The sequence below is a fragment of the Schistocerca gregaria genome, chromosome 11, assembly GCF_023897955.1.
Source record: "Schistocerca gregaria isolate iqSchGreg1 chromosome 11, iqSchGreg1.2, whole genome shotgun sequence".
NCBI classification, from domain to species: Eukaryota; Metazoa; Arthropoda; class Insecta; order Orthoptera; family Acrididae; genus Schistocerca; species Schistocerca gregaria.
In genome coordinates, this window is record NC_064930.1 from 23,923,439 (window position 1) to 23,944,228 (window position 20,790).

General features: G+C 43.2%; 1 protein-coding gene across 3 annotated transcripts in view; it reads right to left on the bottom strand.

Annotated features, from left to right (window-relative positions):
• The window catches only part of LOC126295308 (uncharacterized), a 79,644-nt gene that overhangs the window by 34,004 nt on the left and 24,850 nt on the right, over positions 1-20,790 (bottom strand). For all 3 annotated transcript variants that reach the window (XM_049987754.1, XM_049987752.1, XM_049987753.1), the window contains exons 3-4: positions 9,934-10,004; positions 1,919-2,104 (exon numbers count right to left, since the gene is read on the bottom strand). In XM_049987754.1, coding sequence (XP_049843711.1) covers positions 1,919-2,104; positions 9,934-10,004 — 257 coding nt within the window. The remainder of the gene's footprint in view (positions 1-1,918; positions 2,105-9,933; positions 10,005-20,790) is intronic.

The window sequence follows — 20,790 nt, forward strand, 5'->3', positions numbered from 1 at the left end:
ACGTGCAAAGTAAAGTATCTCTGCCCCCCCTCCCCCCCAAACTTACAATGCCATCAGCAATAGGTTTTGAACAGGTTATGTATTCATTAAGAAATTTTATTTCCATTTCTTTAAAAGCTTCTAATCTGATTTTCCTTACAGTTTTATTCAGAGTATCCTTGACTGTGAGTAGATCTCGTATAGAATTATAGTATGAATTCCACCAAGTTGCACATGGATAATTTTCCAGTTGTTTCTAAAATAGGTTTCAAAAACTTTACAAGTGCTTGAAATTTTGACATGGCTTCATCATAAACTTTTTTGTACGAGTTACTTTGGAAATCTGGCCTTATGCATAAACCTTTAAGCTATTAAGTGTAGTGTGTGCAACCCCGCTGCCACCTTCATTCAATTTATTTGGCATTATCAGATGATTTTGGTATGTTTTACATTAAAAAAACAATAATGGTAAACACACTATGTGTAATGTGTACTTAAGTCTTAATACTGTTTCTAATAATTAGAACCAAGGTAATTTTTGCTCAACAGGTGTACATGCGGTGCTTATTGCGCCATCTGTATCTGTTGTGGAACTACTTTTGTTTTAACAAATGGCTCAATAAATAAAAGAAAACTACGAAGTATAAAACTACTACTATTTAGTGACCGGTTTCCTTTATGCCTGAATTACTACGGAATCATAGGTCTTTTAATACTTATGCTATTTGACACAGAATGCACTAGGTCATGAGCTTAGTTTTTTCATTGTTACACATCTTTTCTGGCAGCTGGGTCACCATAACACTGCTATCAGTAGCAAATGCACAGAGCAAGTAGTGGTATCGAGTTAGAAGTTCAGGTTGTCTGTATTGACATCTGGTCACAGAGTTGAAGGAAACAGACATGTGAAATATAAGGTGGGGAGTGTTTAAGGAAGTGTATATTAAATGACATAAAAGATTAATTACATGATGTAAATTGGATAATCTTTAAAATTTAGCAGAAGTAACTTTACAGGTTCAAATGCCAACTTACGCATTTCGTTGTCGGTTAGTCGATTTGAGGGTGGGGAGCAAAAAAGGGAGAAGGAAGTCAGCCGAGCCCTTTCAAAGGAACCGTCCCGGCATCCACCTGAAGTGATTTAGGGAAAACCTAAATCGGGACGGCCGGACACAGGTTCGAAACGTCGTCCTGCCGAATGTAAGACCAGCGTGCCGACCACTGCACCACCTCGCTCAGTCGCATTTTGTGTCGGTGCCGACTGTTAGTGCGGTTTCGAGCGTGGGGAATATCTTATAACTGACCTTAAAGTATTATAATCAGATTTGTACGGAACGAACCTGAATTAATTGTAGCTTCTCTTTAGTAAGTGGGCTTTTATTTGTGAATTACATCAGTGTGAAAGAGGAGGACGTAACTGTGTGTGCTCTATAGTCTGAAGATTAATAAACCGAGTCTTTTATTGCAGCAGATCCTCGGCGTCAATTGTGTACGGCAGTTAATTATCGGCACCTCATGGACGCCAGCTACACAGTTTTATTATCTGCCCGGTACGGTTGTACATTTTTCTCCCTTCGAAAATCCAGCTACCTTCAAATTAAATTTTCTGTGGTGTCTCAAAAACAGGTGGGGAGCTTACAACTGTGACTGGAATACGCAGGACCAAATTTAACTATTGTCAGGAACAAGGTGAATGCACAACAGAAACAAAAAAGTGCAATAATGACTTCCTCAAACTAAGGTGAAAGCAGGCGATAAGCTTTACAGTTTCTTTTAAGTAATGGAGAGGACAATCAAATGTGACATTTAGCACATATTGTAGATACAGTCAACAACACTTTCCAATAAGGACACGCATACTTTTCTTATCCGTATCTTTTGGTTACTTGTGTGGCCTGGTGTCCACATTAACTCTGACTGCAGCCAGCAGCCGGCATACCTTCTGCGCGGCTTGGGGCTGCTCCCCTCCTGCCGGTGAAGCTGCAGCCGGGGCTGGCGTCACCTGCGTCCCCGACACCGCACCCGCCCCCACCACATCGGGCAGTGCGCCGGCACCGCTCAGGACTTCCTCCTCCTCCTCCCGGCCGAGCACCGCGTCTTCTTCGTCGCCGGCTATCTCATCGCCCTGTGTGGGGAACGACGCACTGTCAGAAAATCTCGGTGTGGAGAACACTGCACTGTTAGTTAGCAAACTTCTCTGAAGACGAAACCACTTTACTCTATTTCCCAATTGGGAGGAGGTAGAATGGCTGGCCCAGAGGTAGTAGGCAGTTCCCTATCACAATCACAGAGGGAAAAACGATTGTTTCAGAGAGTGGAGACCCTGCCCTATACGAGAACTTGTTATTCCTCATCTTCAAACCCCCAGCTGAATGTGCTCTAAAACTCTTACCACCTAAACCTCTACTAATGTCTACGTGACCCTCAACTTCCTCTCGACCCCACCCAATCGGCACAAGAAGATATGGTCCAAAACTTCTCTAAATGAAAATGTCAAACTTTAAAACAAGCATACATCAGGCAAGAAGAGCTGGAGGCTGAAAAGTCAGTTTGCCCAATGGATTAATTGGGGTGTAAAGAGGGGGGGGGGGGGAGGGTGTTGCAAGAATTCAACTAATCAAACTAAACAACTTCAACGAAATACTGCAGCTTATAATACCGAGAAGGTAAGGAAAAAAAGAGAGAAAGAAAGAGATTTTGGAAGTAATAACTGTGAAACATGTGACATGCTGACAAGGAAATGTGTGTTGCTCGAACGGGAATTTCAGAAAATCACTATTAGAAGTCAGTCAATGAGTCTTCTCTCAGTTTGCAGTCAGTCAGACGTAAGACAACATCCACTCCACAGATGCATTTTGTGTTCTGCCATTTGCACAGAGCAAAGTCAGTGATTTAGGTCCAGTGTGCTTTTTGTTGGTATTTCGGCACTGATCCTCCTGCACCCAGAAACATTTGGATAGACTTCAGCAATGCTCTGGTAGAGGACATACAAGATTATGTATTTTTGCCCCAGTTAATTTTGAATGATGCCACAAAATTTCATGTTAGTGGTAATGTTAATTGACATTATACTCCAGATCCCTCACGGCATTAATGAGTACGAAAGAGATTCACCTAAAGTGACTGTTTCTTGTGCCATTTCTCGTGAAACAGTGTACAGCCCTTGTCTTTGACAAGAAAACAAGAACTGGAATGAGCTGTTTTCAAACTTCCTTTTCCAACTGGATGGAGCTCCAACACACAGGCACAACAACACATGTCAGTTTCTCAACGGTACTCTGCCTCGACGCTGGACAGGATGCGTGGGACCCCGAGACATTTACCTGGATTCTTGGTCTCCAATATCGCAATACACGATGACATGCAATTTTTTCTTGTGAGAATATGTGAAGAAAAGTGTGTTCCTCTCTCCTTTGCCTCGTTACATAGAAGAAATGAAGAACAGAGTAACAGCTGTCATAATTTCTAGCAGAGACACTGTGTAAAGTTTATAACAAATTTAGCTATCATCTAGATGTTGCTTCTGCTGCAGCTGGTGGACACACACAGCATTTGTAATGGCATAGCTAAAATTGAGATTCTGATTCTGTGAGTATTTTGCAATTCATCCCATGTTTGTAGTATGTTTTTATCAATAAATACGGACTTTGGAAATCAAGTCATTCTTTTTGGACATACTCAAAAAATAACTTGGGACTTAAATTTGCATACTGGTGGTGTAGCTCTGCTAATTCATAAGACGGGGAAACACTATATCACTAGACCATGTCCACCTTCGTCACAGTGACCAACGCGGCCCTCGAGTTGAATGCTAAGACTGGCCTCTAAGTAATTTGTTCCTACGCATCTACTTCCACCTCAACCGAAGAAGAGCTAGAACAATTGTATGAAGCTGTGACAACAACAAATATTCAGAAAACACCAAATTTACCTAATCCTAGAAGATTTTATTGCCAAGATGAGAGTGAAGTTTGCAGATCTTCCCCTGATTGGAAATTTTGGACTCAGGAACACGAAACCAAAGGGGACAAAAAATGATGAATTTTCTTAAGGAAATAACAATTGTACTGCATGAACGTATTTCACAGATAAGTCTGAAAAGGAAGTGGATCTGGGAAGCCCTGGTGGCACAATGAAGAATGAAATGGATTACATCCTCACATCAAACAAGAGAATATACTCAGACATGTCAGTTATAAATAACTTCAGTACAGGTAGTTAGAATCTGGATAGATGTTAACACACAATCTTTTTTTTGAGGGGGGGGGGGGGGGGGGGGAGAAAACGCTTAAGATGGAAAGGAAGATCCAAGCTACAATAAATGAGCTGAAACAGAAAAGAAAGAAATTAATACAAAGCATAGAAAAAAGCTACCAACAGAAAAGTTATGAGGAATTGGGCCTGGATCAACTCAAAACAGAAATCACCAACAACGTAAAAAAAAATAAAATAAAATAAAATAAAATAATTGCAAAATCCTAAATTCTGAATCAAAACTGAACATCTTATAGAAAGAAAGAGAAACACTGACGGCGACTCACTCAAACACAGATACATTAACAAAAACATAAAGAAAGAAATCAGAGAATGCAAAACACAAAAACCGATTGAAGAGACCATCAAAAACAATGTGAACAAGAAGAGTCCTTTGTTTCAGTTAGTCAAAAGGCAAGTGGATCATCCACAAAATTAGGAATGGTCGAGGAGACGTTGTTACATAAAGAAAGACACTCACATAAACTATTGGGGACCTTTATTTGGTGCTCTACAGTCGATCGGTGAGAAGCCAAGGTGTAGATGATGAATCACAAAGATCTGTTATACTTGTGAAATTGGAAGAACTGGAACCAACAGAGAAAAAATAAAATGAAAACACATCTGAAACAACTCAAGAATTATAAGGCACTAGAAGATCAGATCACAAGCAAGATGCTTAAAATTGGAGGAACAATACTAGAAGAACAACTTTTAAATCTATTAAATAAATGTTCCAATGAAAGGAAAATTCCAAAGTCATGGAGAACTCTTCAATAAATGTGACAACATGATGATCATCAATTACTGATGTGTTGGTCTTTTATCTACCTTTTACAAAGCTGCTAACAAAAATCATTACCATCCACCTGAGTCAGAAATTTGATTTGTACCAGACAGTCGAACTGGCGGGATTCAGAAGAGGTATCAGTACAACTGATCGTACTGAAGCAGTACACACATTAATAGCAAAATGTATGGAGCATTAAGTCCCATTTTACATAGCCTTCATAGACTACCAGAAGGTGTTTGACACGATCAAAACATGGGCAATATTCAGAGTGATGCACAGAGCCAGTATCGACTACAAATATACCAACTTAGTCTCCTACATTTACAAGAACGCCAACCTACTTGTGGAAATAAAGACTCAATATCAGAGATGGGCATAAAATGATAATTGGATTCTTCTATCACCCAACAGAATCATCTCCTGATGTAACTGAAAACTTCAGAGAAAATCTCATTTCACTTGTACATAAGTTCCCCAATCATACTGTAACTATCGGTGGAGACTTTAATCATCCAACAATTAACTGAGGAAATTACAATTTTGTTAGTGGTGGGCATGATAAGACATCTTGTGGAACTTTACTAAATGCTTTACTCTGAAAACTAACAGATAGTTTGGAAACCCACTCATGATGGAAATGTATTGGATCTAATGGCAACAAACAGACCTGACCTCTGAGGATGTCCACATCAAAACTCGTATGTGGCAACAATGATTACCAAGGTACAAAGGACAAGTAAAACAAGTGGAAAGATATATATGTTTAGTAAACTAGATAAAAGATCAGTAGTATCTATTCTCAGTGAGGAACTTGAAACTTTCAGCACAGGGCAGGAGCATGCAGAGGAAACTCTGGCTCAAGTTTAAAGAATAGTTCATCAAGCACTGGATAGATATTCATAATGGGAGGGAATCTCCATGGTATACAGTCAGTGTAAAGAAACTTCTAAAGAAACAGAAAGTACTGCATAACAGGTGTAAAACAAGCATAGGGCTACAAATAGAGAGACACTGAATGAAACGCGTTTGGCTGTCAAAAGAGCAATGTGTGATACCTTCAATGACTACCATAGCAGAATATTGTCAAATGATATGTCACAAAATCTAAAGAAATTCAGTCGTGTTGGTGGCACTAAAGTTAGTGTCCATTCCCCAGTGAATGAGGTGGGAGCTGAAATTGAGTGTAGCAAAGCAAAAGCTGAAATGCGTAACGCCGTTTTCAAATGTTTCTTTACAAAGGAAAACCCAGGAGACCTGCCCGAATGTAATACTCGCACTACTGAAAAGATGAATGAAAAAAGTATCAGTTTCAGTGGTCTTGAGACACATATGAAATAATTAAAATTGAACAAACTCCAGGCCCCAATAGAATCCCTTCAGATTCTATATTGAATTTGCAGCTAAGTTGGCCCATTTTCTGACTGTAATCCATCGTAGATCACTCGAACAAGAAACTGTGGCCTGTGCTTGCACAAAGGCACAGGTGACACCTGTCCATAAGAATGTGATCTACAAAACTTCTGTCCAATAAACTTGACATCAATTTGTTGTCTTAGAACATATTCTGAGCTCAAACATAATGAGGTATCTTGAACAGAATGACCTCCTCAATACCAATCAGTACGGATTTCGAAAACATCGATCGTGTGAAACCTGACTCACACTTTTTTCTTTGGCTCAAGGCAAACAGGTTTCTCGATTTCCGAAAAAAAACATTTGACTCAGTACCGCACCAATGCTTATTTCCAAAAGTACTATCACATGGGGTATCAAGTGAAATTTGTGACTGGACTGAGGACGTTTTGGAAGGGAGGGCACAGCACGTTGTCTCGGATGGAGACACATCGTCAGGTGTAGAAGGAACTTAGGGTGTGCCCCAGAGAAGAGTGTTGTGGCCCTTATTGTTCATGTTTTATATTAATGACCTTGCAGGCAATATTAATAGTAAAATCAGGTTTTTTGCAGACGATGCAGTTATCTACAATGAAGTACTGTCTGCAGGACGCTGCATAAATATTCAGTCAGATCTTTATGTGATTTCAGCATAGTGCAGAGACTGGCAACTTGCTCTAAATGTACAGAAAAGTGAAATTTTGCACTTCACAAAACAAAAAAATGTAAGATGCTATGACCATAATTTCAATGAGTCACTGTTGGAATTGGCCTACTCAAACAAACACCTGGATGTAACACTTTGTAAGGATATGAAACTTAGTGATCACGTATAGTCAGTCACAGGTAAAACAGTCGGTAGACTTCAGTTTATTAGTAAAATAAGGGGAAGTGCAATCAGTCTACTAAAGAGATTGCTTACAAATCACTCGTGCGAAAATCCTAGAATATTGATCAAGTGTGTGGGACCCGTACCACACAGGACTAACAGGGGACACTGGACGTATACAGAAAAGAGCACCACGAATGTTCATTTAAATCACTGAAAAGTGTCACAAAAGGACTGACGGAACACAAATGGCAGACCCTTCAAGACAGACGTAAACAGCTGCAAGGAAGTCTACTGACAAAGTTTCAAGAAACAGCTCAAAATGATTACTCTAGGGATATACTACAACCCCCTATGTATTGCTCACACAGGGACCGTGAAGATAGGATTAGAATAATTATTGCATGCACAGATGCAGTCAAACAGTCATGCTTTCCACGTTCCATACGTGAAAGGAACGGGAAGAAATTCTAATAAGTGGTGTAATGTGGCTTACCCCCTGTCACGCACCTGACAGTGGTTTGTAGAGTGTAGATGTAGATGTATAAGCAGCACAAATTGGCTATGGGTCTGTCAAAGGGCAACAGAGAGCACGGAGCCGTGCGACTGCTATGGTCGCAAGTTCGAATCCTGCCTCGGGCATGGATGTGTGTGATGTCCTTAGGTTAGTTAGGTTTAAGTAGTTCTAAGTTCTAGGGGACTAATGACCACCGCAGTTGAGTCCCATAGTGCTCAGAGCCCCCCCCCCCCCCTTTTTTTTTTTTTTTACACACTGATCAATGCCTGGAGTGGGGTCAAATACATAGAGATAAGAGTGGGGATCTATGACATTGTCGAGTGGATAGTGAGGCTAAAGGTGCATTGAACAGAACATGTGGCCAGAAATAAGGTGCCTTTTGACGAGATGGGGAGGTGAAATCTGACGACGACTGGGAAAAAAATGGAAAACTAGATCTATACCGCAACAGCAAAGCTTGACGTGGAACTCTTCAGAAGAGGCCAATGCCCCAGATTGCATATTTAGAAGCTGAAGAAGAAGGGAAAGGAAGAATGGATGGCCAGTACTACTTGTAAGAGGGGAAGTTTGAAGTGCTGCTGACAAAGAGTTCAAAGTACAGAAGCTTTCTAGATGTTTTAATTTTTTTTTTTGTCAATGAATATAAACTTGAAAACAATATTATAAAGAAATAAGAGGAAGCCAACAAAGATGTAAAATGACATAAGACTGAAAGTGCTAAGTAGGGGGGGGGGGGGGGGGGAAAGCTCTCAAGTCAATGACATTCACTCAAGAGTTATTGATAGCCCTGAGAGAGCCAGACATGATAGAAGTATTCCATCTGGAAGACGTGCGACAGTGGAAATATCCTCAGACTTCAACAAGAATGTAATAATTCCAATTCATGGAAGGCAGGTGCTGACAGAAGTGGATGCCACTTAATTATCAGTTTAATAATTAATGGTTACAAAACATTGACACAAATTATTTTCAGAAAAATGGAAAAACTGGTATAAGATGGCCTTCTCAAAAATCAGTTTGAATTCCAGAGAAATGTAGGAACATGTGAGGCAATACTGACTAACTTACCTTAGAAGGTAGAGTCGAGAAAGACTAACCTGTTTAAAGAATTTGTAATTTGGAGAAACCTTTGAACAGTGCTGATGGCAATACACTGTTTGTAATTCTGAAGGTAACAGGGATAAAATACAAGGAGTGAAAGATCATTTACAACTTGTACAGAAAACGGACTGCAGTTATAAAGAGTTGAAGGACATGAAAAGGGGAAACAGTAGTTGGGATGTAAGACAGATATGTAGCCTATCCCCAATTTTAACTGAAAAGGTTGTAATGAAAGCAAGGAGAAATTTTTGAAAAAGAATTAATGTTCAGGGAGGAAAAAAAGTCGTATTGAGGTTTGCCCACGACATTTCAATTCGTACGGAGACCGCAAAGTACAGTTGAACAGAACTGATAGTGCCTTCAAAAGAGGTTATAAAATCAATAACAACTAAAGTAAAACAAGCATCAAGTAGTAGAATTAAATCAGGTGACCCCTAGGGAATCAGATTAGGAAATAGGATACTAAAAGTAATAAGTTACAACTTGGGCAGCAAAATAAGTATGATGGCTACAACCCATTCAAAACACACTCGCTCCAAAAAGTCAAAAATATTTCTGAAAGAATGTCAATGGGATAGAGTTTTACCGTCAGTGCAGTTTGGTAGGCGGCCTCTGAAGCAATAAGGCAAGAGGGGAGTCATTCTGCAGCGGTGGCCGGTGTGCGCGAGTTGCAGCTACCTTAGTGACTGGCTAAGACACCTGTTAAACTGCTTTGAAGCATTCGCTGTGAGATTTAAACCCCTGTTGCCGATAACAACCATATATAATGAGATGGGATGTGACACACCAGTACTTTGCTGGAAGACAGAAAGCGAATAGCCGATATGTCGTGTTTGCACTGAGATCTTATGCGGTAGGAAACCCGTACAGATTTTACTGCAGTCACACACTGCAGGAACCATCATAGACACAAAACTATGATGGTCACTAATCTACTCAAAGTGAGAATCACGGGATATTAATACTGACCTTCAGTTCCATTGACAGCCCTCACAAATTCCTCTATGATACAATAAACTGATGTTCTGCCCAATTAACATAAATACTGGTACAGATAGAAGGACTTACACCTGAATCTACATCATCATCTTCATCGTCGTGGCCCAAGATGTCCTCTGCATCGACATCGGCATCAATTCCTGCAACAATCGAGAAAACCGATAACTGTATTTCGACAAGACTGGAAGCAGTAAACTGCATGAGATTTGCAGACAATTTGGTGGTACTATCTTAAAACATTACTGGTACGAAATACAATTCAGTCTCAAAGAGCACACAGAGTAACAAACACATATTTACAGTAACAAATATGTCCGAAAGGCCCGCACACAGAATCGCGGTTTGGAGAGGGGCCTGGTGCTCGATTCCTGTTTGAGCTAGGAACGTGGGGTTCTGTTTAGGCTGGACTAGAGGCCATTCGTATAGCCAGTCGAACATCTGTTTTACCGTAGCTATGTTACAGAATATTAAGCAAGTTTTGAACGATGGACCAGAGCTGGTGCCCAAGCAAATTGTGCAAATCGATTGAGTCCTTTCACAAAAGATTTTAATTGGGCTCACATTAATGCTCAGTTACAGGCACCATTTGTATGTGCACTGCGCAGATTCAATGTACAAAAACAATCACCCTCATTCAGATTTTATAAGCAAAAACAATCATCCTTAAATAACTCCAGACTGGAGAGAGGCTGATGCTTCAAATTTGGACTAAGGAAAGTTTTAGCTATTTTAAAAAGTTTCTTTGTTTGGATTTTACAAGCAAATAACACATTTTTCTGGGAAGTTTTTGAAGCGCACTACTTCTCTACTTCGACCTCGCACGAATCAGTACGAACTTTGCACAAAGGTAAATAACGGGATAAAGCCAAAACGAAATTTCTTAATTTAATAATCTCTATCTGTTGTTGAGATACGGCGATTTAAAGTCGAGCTAAATGTAGCACTTAAAACTCGTTCTTACGTGAAATGAATGCGCTGAAACAGATTAAAGGGAATAAAATAAATAAAATTGCATCCTTACAATAAAATTTAAAATTCACTTTCAAAAATTTAGCTTCATTTGGATTTTATGTGCAAAGAACACATTTTTGTGAATTCTTTTAATTGCACCATTTCCACCTTTTAAATGTGTGCGGATTGGCTCAAATTTTATAAGAAGGTAGACAAATACATATAATTAATGGTCATTCTGCTGATTTGTGAAAATTTGATCCGTTGCCACAATATAAGCCACATGGTTAAAAAGTCTATAAAAAAAACCTAAACCAGATCTCGTGGTCCGAGTCAGCAAAAATCGACACCGGTTGCCAAGTTATGGCAGTCTAATGTCACATTTTACGGTAGAGTAAAAGTCGGGAACCAGAATGAAAATGTGTTCAGATAGAAGCACAAAATAAGGCAAATATATCCTTACTTTTTACTTATTTGGCAGCTTCAAAGACATTTACATCTAAACATCTCAACATATTCGCACTTTTTTACAAGTTTACCCTGCTACCCCAGTGCAGTACGCTCTCCGAAATACATTCCCCATTACATGTACTGTGAGGTGTGCAAGAACAAAAAGACACAAATTTATGTGCATCTAGAGTGGGATACATCAACAACAGGAACGATCTGACAGTGGGTAGTGCATCTATCACAGGAATAATCCCAAAGTGGGGATGCACGCATCCTAGACGTTAGAGACATGCTGACAAATGCTTTGTTGCACGACATGACTGCATATGTCACACTATACGACACAACACATTATACGAGGGCTATCCACAAAGTACATTACGTTTTCGTTAGTGTCCGTTAGGGGCGGGGCTAGCGCGGCCATCTTGGTGTCATGGGATTCCTCCGCTCAGTCGGCATCCTGCCGTGCTAGTAAGAAGTTAGTGCTGTACTCCGTTGAGTTACTCTGACAGTTTGAAATGTCAGCGTTAATTGAAAATGCCGCAAAGTGTGAAGTGCGTGCTGTAATACGGTTTCTGACTGCAAAAAACTGTACACTGATAGAAATCTATCGGCAGCTTCGTGAAGTGTATGAGGACAACATAATCACTCAAGGTGGCATGCGTCCATGGGTAATAAAATTTAAAAATGGGCGAACTAACATTCATGAAGAAGAGCGAAGTGGAAGACCCAGCATAGTGACTGCTAAACTTGTCAAAAAAGTCGATGCCGCAGTCCGTGAAAACTGTAATTTCACAATAACGGAACTCTCTATGAGTTTTCCACAAATTTTACGAAGTTTGTTGCACGAAATCATTACCGGAAAGCTCGGTTACCACAAGTTTTGTGCAAGATGGATACCAAAAATCTTGACAGAGATTCACAAAAATCAGCGAATGGCTGCAGCATTAACATTTTTGGGCACTTACGAGAAAGATGGCGACTCATTACTCGATCGCATCATTATGTGACGAAACGTGGGTTAAGCGTGTGAACTGCGAGACAAAACTGCAGTCAATGCAGTGGGGGCACACAAATTCCCCCCAAAAAACGCACTATCCCTCATATCTAGTCCACAGATTTCCCGTGCTATTTCCCATCGTGCCCCCAATCCTCTCCACCCACAAGAACCAGCCATAAAGGAGTGCTACCTTTGTCTTCCAATACAACACTGGACTGGAACAAGTAAACCCCGCATCCTCTGTCAGGGCTTCGATTATCTATCATCTAGCTTTGAAATGAGGGACATCCTACTCGAGATCCTTCCCACCACTCCTAAAGTGGTGTTCCACAACCTACCCAATCTCCACAACATCCTAGTCCAGTCCTATGTCACTTCCAATCCCAACCTCTTGCCAAAGGGATTATATCCGAGACCCAGGTGGAAGACCACCCCAATCCACCTACCCAGCACTTCCAATTCCAGTTTTGTCACAGGCTTATCTTACCACATTAGAGGCTGGGCCACCTGTGAAAGCAGGCATGTAGTACACCAGCTCTGCTGCAACCAATGCGCAGCTTTTTTATATTGGCGGCTACTGACCAGCTCTCTAGCAGAATTAGTGGCCACTACAAACCGAGGCCAAAAGCACCCTATGGCACAACATCCCGCTGAACGTAACATGCTCGATTTCAATGGCTGCTTCAAACCCAGGCCAATGGGATCCTCCCCTCCACCACCAGCTTTCCTGAACTGCACAGATTAGAGTTATGCTTACAACACATTCTCTGGTCCAGAAATTATGCTGACCTCAACCTATGGTAAACTACCCCACAACCTATAACTGGCTAGTCCCTACACGTCTTCCAGACTGCTCATTTCTCTCGCCCCCACCCCACTTCAGATTGCTATTCGTGTGACAATCGTATTTCGGTCAGAGCTGCCACTGGTGGCGGCCGTGAGTGTGTGGGGTGTGCTTGACTGTGTGAATGTGTGTATGTTTACTTTGTTGACGGAGGTTTGACCAACAGTTACATGTGTAACTGTCTCTCTTCATTGTGCCTATCTGCAATCCAAGGGGTCATTTTTACGGTGAGTAGAAGTTATCTGGGAAGATAGGAGGTGGACGTGGTCCTGATCCAGGAGCCTAACTTTGGAGCAACTGGAGGGAACTTGATTTATTCTAGAAATCTAAAAAAGCTCAGAACATGCATTCATGTCAAGAATGGTATTTCACTCATGTCAATGGCAGAATTTTGTTCCAGAGAATTAGTGACCATTGGGATGAAACAGCACAAGGAAGGAAACATGGGGAATCTGCATTTGTCTCAGCTTACCTTCCTTCCGAGGAAAGTGCTCCTCCTGCACAGGAGACTCGTAGACAGCCGATTGCAGCTGAATGAACAACTGTTGGTTTGTTGAATGCCAATGCCCTGAGCTGTAATGCCGTTCGGTGTGAACCGGTAACGCTGTCGAATTCGGAGTTAAAATACCTTTAAAATGATGAATTTGTATATTTTGATTTACTTTTTCCATTAAACCGTATATTCTTCCGACGGTGGACTACTACTACTTTGCAGTTTGCGATGGAAATCTGTACTCACCTATTTCTTCAACCATACTGAATAACAGCACTACTTCTTGTAGAGTACCATCAGTTACAATTAATCACACCTAATTCACCTTCGTATACACAAAAAATGCTCGCAAGTCAAACAGCCATTACCACTCATCTGACAGTTCTTTTTGCAAGAAAGCATATCTCACTGAATGTAATAACAGCTCCAACTTTTCATTACTTTAACATATGCTCAATAACTAATCAAAATAATATTGCTCTATCATCTCTAGTACCACCCAAAACAACTGTCAAGAAAACTTTTTTTAGGCCATTACAGTGGTGTTATCCCTTAACGGATATTTACGACAAATAATGGTATGTGGCATTAGAGCTGTCCTTATCTGGCTATACGTATATCAAGTTTGAGGTTGAAATGGAAGTTAAACTGACACGGCCTATTAAGAATCCTATGAAAACAAACTAACTCAGACAGGAAAGACCTAAACTCACACTTATCTGAAGTCAGACCTTTGATAAGTAATCCAGTACGTCTTGAGCAAATGGCAAATGACGTGATTCACACTATTATTACTGTGCACTTAGAAAACTGTCCTATCACGGGGAAGTGCACACATGAGAATGTACCTCGGTGGAACAATAATCTGGAATTGGAAAGGAAGCAGGTAAGAAGACTGTTCAATTTGCAAAAAGGAAAGGAAAATGGGTAAAATGTTGACACCACCGCCAAAGGCAACCTCGTGCCTGTGCAATTAAAACTATCACCCTGGATGGTTGGGGAAGGTACAGCCACTAGTGCCAGACTTCTTAAAATTCTCACAAGAGCACCAACTAATCCAGGAGGCACTCTACAGGAAGGGGATAGCGCTGGGGACGGAAGGGAGATGCCGGACGTGCTGCTCGAGACTCACGTCCCTCGAACTAGGCAGAACACAGAATCTGCCAGAGAAAGTATTGATTTAAGAAAAAAAAAAATAATTCAGTGAGCACCGGGAACATTTTGACCCTTCGAGTCACCTGCAATAAGCAGGAGAGGGATCAATGAGAGAGCGAGACAGAGCGTCGGGGAGGGAGAGGGATCGATGCGAGGGAGAGGGAGAGGGATCGATGGGAGAGGGAGAGGGATCGATGGGAGAGGGATCGATGGGAGAGGGATCGATGGGAGAGGGATCGATGGGAGAGGGATCGATGGGAGAGGGATCGATGGGAGAGGGATCGATGGGAGAGGGATCGATGGGAGAGGGAGAGAGAGTGAGAGTGAGAGGGAGAGAAATGTCTCTAGGAAAACTGGTCACAGTGTTTCAGGTAGAAATATTTGCTATAGCAGAGATCATTGCAGAACGACATGAGGACCTTATGAGTTTAAGGGAAAGCAACATGGTAAATCTGCCAAAAACACAGCAAGCTAATGATGCTGAGGCCGTGTTTTGAGAGAAGTTCTGCAATGCCGGACGTCTTACAGCTGGAAGTATGCACAATATTAACAAGGTCTGCATGCTATAACAAAACACATCATTTTTTTCTGTTTGGGTGAGTCGAGAAAGCCTTCTGAAATCCGGAATTGGCCATCGAGGAAATAAAAAGAACTGAATCTCGCAACTTTGACTGTTTTCCGCAACTTTGACTGTTTTCTACATCGAGACTGGTTAACACAAGTTGCTGTCCTGTTATAAAATCAGTATGCTGGAAATCCAGAAACTAGTAAAGCTTCTCCTACTACTCTTTAGGTGATTAACTGGCTTTACTAAAATGACAAGGAGAGACAACTGTTGTGTTGTCTCCCTGCACAAATCAAACGAAGAAATGCCAAATTATTGTATAACAACATGGTAGTGAAACTAGAATATCCCTATGTAAGTAAATGTCTCGCACTGAGTTAAGAACTGTAAAAACTACAAATAACTATGTGAATACGGGACAGACTGCTACTTATCACATGAACAGCAGGTAGGCACAATTATTACTGGATATTAACTACTGGACAATGTTCTTCACCAGACACAGGAAACACACACACAGCCACTGTCATCTACCGGTGCCCCAATCCTCATATTCATATTATTCCATGCTGGGCTTTCTGCTGTTTGATTCTGACAAGAAACTGGAACCACTGCAGAGAAGAATGGTGAGCAAAATTTTAGGTCCAATTACTTCCCCATGTTGAAATGCATTTCGTACATCCATTTGTTCCATAGAAAGATCTTGTTGACTCAACACTCAAACAAAAATTCTGAATGTAGTGAGTCTAGCAACTGGAGCATAGATATCCTTGTAGTCATATCTTTTTACCTGTGCACAACCTTTAACAAGTAAATGCATATTACACCTTTCAGTATTTCCAGGTGCATATCTTTTTACTCTGAACATCCACTCATTGTCAACAGATCTCTTATTTGCTGGAATTCCACAAAAGTCCACATTCCATCGGATGGCAGCGTGTCCTCTTCCTCCTTTATTGCTATTATCAATTCTTCCTCGTCATTCCGATCCTTCACATCTTCAGAATTCTGAGGTAACTTTTGTACAAATACTTCTGCATCTGACCCCAATGCTGCAGTCATCCGAGTACCTCCGCTTCTTGTTATTCTACTGCATTTCTGCAAAGGTTTAGCTTCCTTCATACCTTTTGAGTTATCTTGAGCAGTTTGGGTCAGTTTCCTCAAAGTTAGTTTCAGGGGGAGAAAACCAATAAGCACTCTGTGTGCATACCAGGTGGAGTCATTCCGGATGTGGAAATGGTCCTTCCGGATGTCATGAAGAGCACAGGGCGCAGCCAGCAGAAGCTGACGTTCAGCAGCGGCAATGCCAATAGAGTCATAGTAAAGGCAGAAGTCGTCAGCATACAAGGACACTGAGACAGACATTCCCATCGCCGTAGCGAGGCCATTAATTGCTATTAAAAGCTGGCAGACACTTAAAACAGATCCCTGTGGCACCCCTTTCTCCTGAACTCGAAGGAGCTATGTGAGGCTGCGACTTGCATGCGAAGGTTAGATGCGTCAGAAAATTTTGGATGAAAATCGGCAGTGGACTGCGAAGACCCCATCCGTGAAGCGTAGAAATGATGTGATGACGCCACGTCGTATCGTACGCCTTCCGCATGTCGAAAAAGACAGCGACCAGGTGCTGACAGCAGGCAAAGGCCGTACGGATGGCCGACTCAAGGCTTACCGGATTGTCGGCGGCGGAGCGGCCTTTACGGAACCCACCCTGAGACGGAGCCAGAAGGCCCTGAGACTCCAGTACCCAACCCAACTCTGTCCACCTCCAAAGGGCTCTTGCCAGGTTTCAAAATTGGGATAACAATACTTTCCCGCCACTGCGATGGAAACTCACCCTCGACCCAAATACGGTTGTAAAGGTCGAGGCAGTGTCACCGGCTTCAGCATGAATGCGATCTGGCCCAGGAGCGGTATCAGGGCAAGCGGCAAGGGCACTGCGAAATTCCCACTCACTGAATGGAACATTGTAGGATTCAGGATGATGGGTGCGAAATGAAAGGCTCCGAAGTTCCATCCGCTCTTTAATGGAGCGGAAGGCCAGTGGGTAATTCGAAGAAGTGGAACTCAGAGCAAAATGCTCTGGCAAGCGGTCGGCAATTACGTCGGAGTCAGTACAAATTGCTCCATTCAGTGAGAGCGTAAGGACGCTGACTGGGGTCCGATAGCCATAGAGGTGTCGAATCTCGGCCCAGACCTGCGATGGAGTGACACGGACGCCAATGGTGGACACATACCGCTCCCAGCACTCCTGCTTGTGTTGGCTGATAAGTCGGCGGGCTCGCACAGGCAACCGTTTGAAGGCAATGAGGTGTTCTACGGAGGGATGTCGCTTGTCAAGCTGGAGTGCCGCCGACGATCTTTAATCGCTTCAGCGATCTCAGGCGACCACCAAGGCACAGTCCAATGCCGAGGGGACCCAGAAGAAAAGAACGGGGAATGGCAGATTCTGTGGCATTAACGATGCCGGTGGTGACCGAGTGAACCACCGTATCAATGGCTTCACGAGAAACAGGGTCAATAGTGGCAGTGGAGGAGAACAAGTCCCAGTCAGCCCTGTTCATAGCCCATCTGCTAGGGCGCCCAGAAGAGTGACGCTGTGGCAGCGACAGAAAGATCGGAAAGTGGTCACTACCACACAGGTCGTACTGCACTCTCCATTGGACAGACGGTAAGAGGCTAGGGCTGCAGATCGAAAGGTCGATGGCGGAGTACGTGCCCTGCGCCACACTGAAGTGTGTGAAGGCGCCACCATTTAAAATCGAAAGATCGAGCTGTGCCAATAAATGCTCAACGGTGGCACCTCGGCCTGTCACCACTGACCCACCTCACAGAGAGTTATGGGCGTTGAAGTTGCCCAGTAACAAGAAAGGTGGCGGCAATTGGGCTATCAGCGCAGCCAGGACATGCTGTGCGACATCACCATCAGGTGGAAGGTAAAGACTGCAGACGGTAACAGCCTGTGGCATCCACACCCGAACAGCGACAGCCTCTAAAGGTGTGTGGAGAGGTACAGACTCGCTGTGAAGAGAGTTCAGGACATAGATGCAGACACCACCAGACACCCTTTCATAAGCTGCCCGGTTCTTATAGTAACCCCGATAGCCACACAGGGCGGGGGTTCACATTACTGGAAAACCAAGTTTCCTGAAGAGCAATGCAGAAGAAAGGGTGAAGGCTGATAAGTTGTCGGAGCTCAGCTAGATGGTGGAAGGAACCGCTGCAGTTCCACTGGAGGATGGTATTGTCCATGGCTGAGAAAGGCACGAAGGGACTGGGGATGCCGTTTACGCCGTGTCTTCACTCGCTGCCACCGTTTCAGTACCCGCACGAGTGACATCCACGGTGTCTGAGGGACCGGCGTGATCAAGGTCCTCAGCAGACGCCAGGATCTCGACCTCATCCTCAGATGCAGAGCTCGAAGGGTGCGGTGGGGTCGGTGCCAACGCAAGTTCTTTGGCCTTAGAGGTCTTTCGCTTGGACTTCTCTCGCTGAACCTTGGGTTTCACTGGCTGGGAAGGCTTCACCGATTCAGTCTCCAGGACGGAGGAGGATCGCAAAGCCCTATGACCAGCTGCTGGTGGGGACTTATGCCACTGTCTGGCGTCATCCTTCCCGCTGGTGGAAGCCTGGGAAGGGAGGGTCCCAAGGGAACCCTTACGAGCGAGAGTAGCCGAAGAAGTTGGACGTTTCTCTGGCTGAGAAGCGGGGACGGACGTCCACGACAGGTGGGAGGATGTTGCTACTGAGGTAGGTGGTGCAAGAGCAACCAGGTGGGTAGAGGCCCCCACAGGCAAGGGGGCAGGAGGAGTCGTACTGCTCATCGAGCCAGCTGGAAGTCTCGAAACTGATGGGGCTAGCACAGTTGTTGTAGCAGCGGTGTAAGAAGGTGTCATTCTCACAGGATATAGTCTGTCATATTTCCTTTCGGCCTCAGTGTAGGTCAGTCGGTCCAGGGTCTTATATTCCACGATTTTGCACTCTTTCTGATAGACTTTGCAGTCTGGCGAGCAAGTTAAATGATGCTCTCCGCAGCTGACACAGATGGGAGGCGGGGCACACGGAGTATCGGGAAGTGATGGGCGTCCTCAATTTCGACATGTGAGGCTGGAAGTGCATCGGGAAGACATATGGCCGAACTTCCAGCACTTAAAGCACCACATCGGGGGAGGAATATAGGCCTTGACATCACAACGGTAGACCATCACCTTGACCTTCTCCGGTAATGTATTACCCTCGAAGGCCAAGATGAAGGCACCTGTAGCAGCCTGATTGTCCCTCGGACCCCGATGAACGCACCGGACAAAATGAACACCTCTACGCTCTAAGTTGGCGCGCAGCTCGTCATCAGACTGCAAAAGAAGGTCCCTATGGAAAGTAACACCCTGGACCATATTTAAACTCGTATGTGGTGTGATGGTAATGTTAACATCCCCCAACTTGTCACAAGCAAGTAACCTGCGTGACTGAGTGGAGGATGCAGTTTGTATCATTACTGACCCAGAGTGCATTTTGGACAAGCCCTCTACCTCCCCAAACTTGTCCTCTAAATGCTTAACGAAGAACTGAGGCTTTGTGGATAGAAAAGATTCCCCATCAGCTCTCGTACAAACTAATAATCAGGGAAAATAGCTGTTACCGCCATCCTGAGACTTACGCTCCTCCCACGGTGTGGCCAGGGAGGGGAACATTTTCGGATCGTACTTCTGAGCATTAAATTGAGACCTCGAACGCTTAGAGACTGCTGGCGGCTGGCCGCCAGTGAGAGATGATGTACCACACTTCATTGCGGGTCATCCGCCCTGATGCCACCTACTCCTGTGTTTTATTGGCAGAACACTTACAAGATGCAATGCATCTACTACAGACTGCCTGCGCTACACTTGTCCATCCTCTTTTGGAGTACTGCTGCGCGGTGTAGGATCCTTACCAGATAAGATTAACGGAGTACATCAAGAAAGTTCAAAGAAGAGCAGCGCATTTTGTGTTGTTGAGAAATAGGCGAGACCGTGTGACTGACACAATACAAGATTTGGGGTGCACACAATTAAAACAAAGGCATTTCTTGTTACGGCAGAATCTTCTAATGAAATTTCGATCACCAGGTTTCTCCGGTGAACGTGAAAATATTTTGTTGGTGCCAATCTACATACTCACAAAGATGTCACTACAGTGCTGCTAATAATGACACACTGATAGCACAGATTGACGCACAGCCATAGATTCAATTTACGCATATTCTTCGGTGCCGATCAACATCTCTGGCACTCAAGTTCCCCGTGGTTTACAATTAGTCAACAAGTGCTGTAGCATACTGCAGTTTCAGTCAGCTCACTCTGTAGATGGCTGGAATACACAGGGCTAAAATATCAGATGATGTCTCTTCCAAATATAATTTTATGTTTTTGGGATATCATAAACTGTTAACTACTGGGGCAATATCTGGTCATGAAGTACTTTAATGACCC